Source organism: Lathyrus oleraceus, chromosome 6 (genome assembly GCF_024323335.1).
Source record: "Lathyrus oleraceus cultivar Zhongwan6 chromosome 6, CAAS_Psat_ZW6_1.0, whole genome shotgun sequence".
In the NCBI taxonomy this organism is placed as follows: domain Eukaryota; kingdom Viridiplantae; phylum Streptophyta; class Magnoliopsida; order Fabales; family Fabaceae; genus Lathyrus; species Lathyrus oleraceus.
The window spans coordinates 213,218,600-213,223,880 of NC_066584.1; the positions used below are offsets into that span (position 1 = coordinate 213,218,600).

Genomic DNA, 5,281 nt, shown 5'->3' on the forward strand with positions numbered 1-5,281 from the left:
AAGAGAGATACCTCGATCTCATAACCATAAAATCAATGATATGCATGAACTTATATGATGATAAAACCTAGTAAAATTAATGTAAAAAAGAATAGGGTAAATTTTGGGGTATAACATCTGCCGCTATTCAATCTGCTTGCACCTGAAAGGTCAAAATAACGTCATCTTTCAAATGTTCAAGGTATGAGAGGATTGGATACCAAAAGAACCCAAAAATTTGCACTCTGGAGAAGAGGCAAAGATGTTAGTATGTAGGTTTTGGAGTTTTATGATGTATTAGAGAAAGATATCCAGGAACAAAGACTACCAATCTATATGGGCACGTCCGCGAACAAAAGATGTTGCGCCAGGAAAGAAATTGATTACCAACAAGGTACCAGGGTAGAACTGGTCCTAACAACCACAAAGGCTACCAATCTATACGGGAACATCTGTGAACAAAGGATGTTTTCCAAGGAAAGAACTGGATCATCAAAAAGGCACCAGGATATAACTGGATTTAAAAGATTACCATGATAGAACTGGCGTTACAAAGATTACCAGGACATAACTGGATTTGAAAGGATTACCAGGATATAACTGGATTTAAAAAGGTTACCAGAATAAAACTGGATTTGAAAGGATTAGCAAGATAGAACTGGATCTGAAAGGATTACCAGGATATAACTGGATTTAAAAGAGGGTACTGAAGAACTTAAAGGCTCCATGGATACTTGTAGGTAAAATCAAGTGAATCCTATGAGGATAAAAATCTGGAAATATACTAAAGGACTGATAACTTCACTAGAGAAGCAAGGAAACATAATTGGCTTATGCTTTGATGCATGTTTGAATTTTTCTATGGCGTAATGCTCCATGTAAAATGGAAATGCTACGCAATTTATGGATGCGGTATGATGATGCATGATTTTTCATGGGAATAAATAAGATATAAGGAACTGCTGAAGAAAAGTCCTTGAAATACATGGAACTCTATGAGGAGTAACCAAACGGAGTGGCCGGTAACTACGAGCCACAAATTCTGAGGGAATTTGCAAAAATAAATTGTAAACTCTGTTGAATAAATTCAATCTCAATGCAAAATCTATGCGATGACACCAATGAAGATTGGACGTTACTGAAGAACATTACCATCAGACTCTCGTTGGGAATGAGGTGAACTTTGCATAAGAAACTCAAAACCGCACCTCTTCTGTTGGAGATGTGACAAGTCTTGAACAAAAAGTATCAACAATGTAACTCTACTGGGGAGTAAGGAAATTCTCAATCAAAGCTCAGTTGGGGAAAGAAAAACTTCTCATAACTAGGGATGAAACAATGCTCTGGGGGATAAACAAATCTTCAATAAGCACAACTACTGGGGATTGAGGATTTCAAGAAAAAAACATCAATTAAAACTTATCAGACAAGGATTCTTTGCTTGACAATCTATTGGGGAGAATAAAAAACCAAGTACCAATTGGGGAATGAGAACTCTTAACCAAGGACCTCACTAGTCATCCCCTTGAGCCACATATTCTGCTTGGGATAAAAGAAATCTTAACAAACTTACTGTGGAAACCAAAGCAAAAATTAAAAGTTATGTCGATGATTCTTGCTTTCGTGTTGGTATGTCACACATCTGCGAGTGAACATCATTCCTGCAACACAAAACAAAACCAAGCTGCTTCAGGCATAGCATGACCACTGTCTACCAACCCGACCACACACAAAATCACGAGCATATCCAAATGTCTTTTTTATCATATTACGTAAAGTCCAAAATTTTCAAATGCAATGATTATAAAAAATTCGGATGTTTTTGCAAACAAAACTGATAAAAGAAAAATAAAGAACATGTTTTTGAATAAAAAGAGACTTTTATTGATTGAGAATTTGCATGTGAATAGGCATTTACATCAGGAGGAAATTGCAAAAAAGAAAAAATAAAAGATTATTACAAGAATGGAAATGTGAAAACGGATTTCCATCAGTTTCGACTCAGCTATAACTCCTATGACCTTGACGTTCTCATCACTTTGCTTTATGAAGAAGATGATTGGACTGATTCCTACCCTTCGGGGTTTCCAATTGTAGTAGTATGACAAAATCACAGATCCAATGCAAGACGTAGTCGTTCGCTTTGAATTCCTAACTTTTTCCTGGATCGCCCTTTCGGATTTTCAATCCACCGGGATACCCTTTTTATCCTAAGTTGCCCTTTCGGGGTTTCAACTTAGCGGGTGTACTTTTTTTTATCCCTAATTTTTTCCTGAACCTTTTATTCATTTGTTGTGGTTCGTCGAGATGCCCAATTTTGCCTAAGTCGTCGACTTAGTGGGTCCTATTTATGCGAAGTATTTTTTGAGTACACTTGCGTTCACAGGGAGTGAGAAATCTTTACCATCCATAGTTATAAGCATCATGGCTCTGCTAGAGAAGACTTTCCTTAAAATGTGTGGCCCTTCATAATTCGTAGTCCACTTTCCCCTGGGATCAGATTGAGAAAGAATAATCCTTCTCAAAACAAGGTCACCAGCTTTGTAATTCGGAGGACGAACTTTCCGATCGAATGCCTTCTTCATCCGCTTTTGATATAATTGCCCATGACAGATAGCCGTCGTTCTTTTCTCCTCAACGGGGTTCAACTGATCAAATCTATTTTTCACCCACTCTGCCTCGTCGAGTTTCACATCTTTCATCAACGATAAAGAAGGGAATTCAACCTCAACAGGCAAAAATACCTCCATGCCATATTCCAATGAAAATGGAGTTTCCCTGGTCGAGGTACGTACTGAATTATGGTAACCATGTAAAGAAAATTGTAGCATCTCGTGCCAGCCCTTGTAGGTTACAACCATTTTTTTACTATCTTCTTTATGTTCTTGTTGGCTGCCTCAACTGCCCCATTCATCTTCGGGATGTAAGGAGAGGAATTGTGATATTGAATCTTGAAACTCTTGCACAACTCCATCATCATTTTGTTGTTGAGATTGGACCCATTGTCTTTTATGATCTTCTCAAGGATTCCATAATGACAAATGATATTCTGCTTGATAAAATGAGCAACCACCTGTTTAGTTTCGTTGGCATTGGAAGCAGCTTCCACCCACTTGGTGAAATAGTCAATATCCACTAAGATAAAACAAAGTTCGTTTGAAGTAGTGGGGTCAATGCGTCCGATCATATGAATACCCCATATTATGAAGGGCCACAGAGAGGTTAAAACATTCAAAGGCATGGGAGGAACATTCACTTTATCAACATAAATTTGGCACTTGTGACAATATCTGGCATGAATGTGGTAGTCGGTTTCCATGGTCATCCAATAATAACTTGCTCTCATAATTGTTTTCGCCATCGAATGACCACTAGAGTGTGTTCAAAATGAACCCTCATGAATCTCCTCAATAATTATGTCTGCTTCGTGTCTATCCACGCACCTGAGAAGAACATAATCACGATTCTTCTTATACAAAACATCACCACTTAAGAAAAACCTGGCAGAAAACTTCCTTGGTGTTTTCTTGTCTGCAATAGACGCATCCTCCGGGTATTCCTATTTTCAAGGTATCTTTTGATATCATAAAACCAAGGTTTATCATCCCGAGCTTCATCATTAATGTAGAAAAAAGTTGGCTCATCCAACCTCATAATACTGATGGATGGGGCCTCATATGCCCATTTAATTTTGAATATTGATGCCAGAGTAGCCAATGCATCGACTATATGATGTTCTTCCCTTGGAATATGATCAAACGAGATCTCCTCAAAGTATGGAATCAATTTCATCACATGCTCTCGATACAAAATCAAATTCGAGTGACGAGTCTCCCAATCTCCATTGATTTGGATGATGACCAGAACATAATCCCCATATATCTCCAGATGCTTGATCCTCAAATAAATAGCAGCTTCAATCCCATATATGCGAGCTTCATATTCGGCCATGTTATTCGTGCAGTCAAAACAGATTCTGGCAGTGAAAGGAATATGAAAACCCGTGGGAGAAGTAATGACAACTCCTACACCGTTTCCCACACCATTTGAAGCACCATCGAACACAAGCGTCCACCACAGTCCTGGTTCTGGGCCTTCATCTGGGTCTGGTCTGTTGTAATATTCTTTGAGAAATAATACATCTTCATCAGGAAATTCAAACTTCATTGGCTGATAATCCTCTACAGGCTGATGAACCAAATAGTCAACAACTATACTTCTCTTGATGGATTTTTAAGTTGTATATTGAATATCATACTCTGTTAGAATCATTTTCCAACGGGCAACCCTTCCCGTGAGAGCAGGCTTCTCAAAAATATACTTGATCGGGTCCATCTTCATGATCAACAAGGTAGTGTGAGTCAACATATACTGTCTCAGCCGGCGAGCAACCCATGCTATAGTGCAACATGTTTTTTCAAGCATTGAATATTTGATTTCACATTTGGTAAATTTTTTGGTCAAGTAGTATATTGCATGCTCTTTTCGTCCAGACTCGTCATGTTGGCCTAATATACACCCCATTGACTCGTCGAGGAAGCTGAGATACGTGATCAACGGTCTTCCCTCTACTGGAGGCATAAGAACTGGAGGTTCCTTCAAGTACTCTTTTATTCTCTTGAACTCTCTTTGATAACTGTCGTTCCACACCATGGCATGATCTTTTCTCAATAATTTAAACCTCCCTAAGAAACCACACACTTCTTTTTTATTTTTTGGTTCAAGCATCTCTTAAATTGCTTTTATCTTTATAGGATCAACCTTAATTCCTCTTTTACTAATTAGAAAGCCAAGTAATTTATCGGATCTCACCCTGAAAGTACATTTGTTGGGATTCCACCTCCGTCTGAACATCCTCAATATCTCAAACAATTTCTACAAGTTGACTAGATGTTCCGCCTCTGTATGGGATTTTGCAATCATATCATCCACATAACACTCAATATCCTTATGGATCATGTCATGGAATAGAGTTACCATTGCATGTTGGTAAGTTGCCCTATGTTCTTCAAACCAAAAGGCATGACCTTGTAACAAAATGTTCCCCAAGGTGTGATAAATGTGGTCTTCTCCATATCTTCTAGAGCCATTTTAATCTGATTATAATCGGAGAAACCGTCCATGAAAGAAACTCCCGAGAACTGAGCAGTGTTGTTCACAAATACATTAATATGAGGGAGTGGAAAATCATCCTTGAGACTCGCTCTGTTCAAATCAAGATAATCAACAAACATTCGTACCTTACGATCCTTCTTAGGCACAAGAATGATATTATCTACCCACGGAGGATAAGAAGTAACTT

At 38.3% G+C, this 5,281-nt stretch overlaps 1 protein-coding gene across 1 annotated transcript; it reads right to left on the bottom strand.

The window, feature by feature from the left end:
• Positions 1–3,468: 3,468 nt before the first annotated feature.
• LOC127094826 (uncharacterized) lies at positions 3,469–4,375 on the bottom strand. Its single transcript, XM_051033600.1, has 2 exons — positions 4,301–4,375; positions 3,469–4,200 (listed from the first exon to the last, which is right to left on the bottom strand). Exons 1-2 carry the CDS (start codon positions 4,373–4,375, stop codon positions 3,469–3,471), a joined length of 807 nt encoding a protein of 268 aa, XP_050889557.1.
• Between the last annotated feature and the right edge of the window lie 906 nt (positions 4,376–5,281).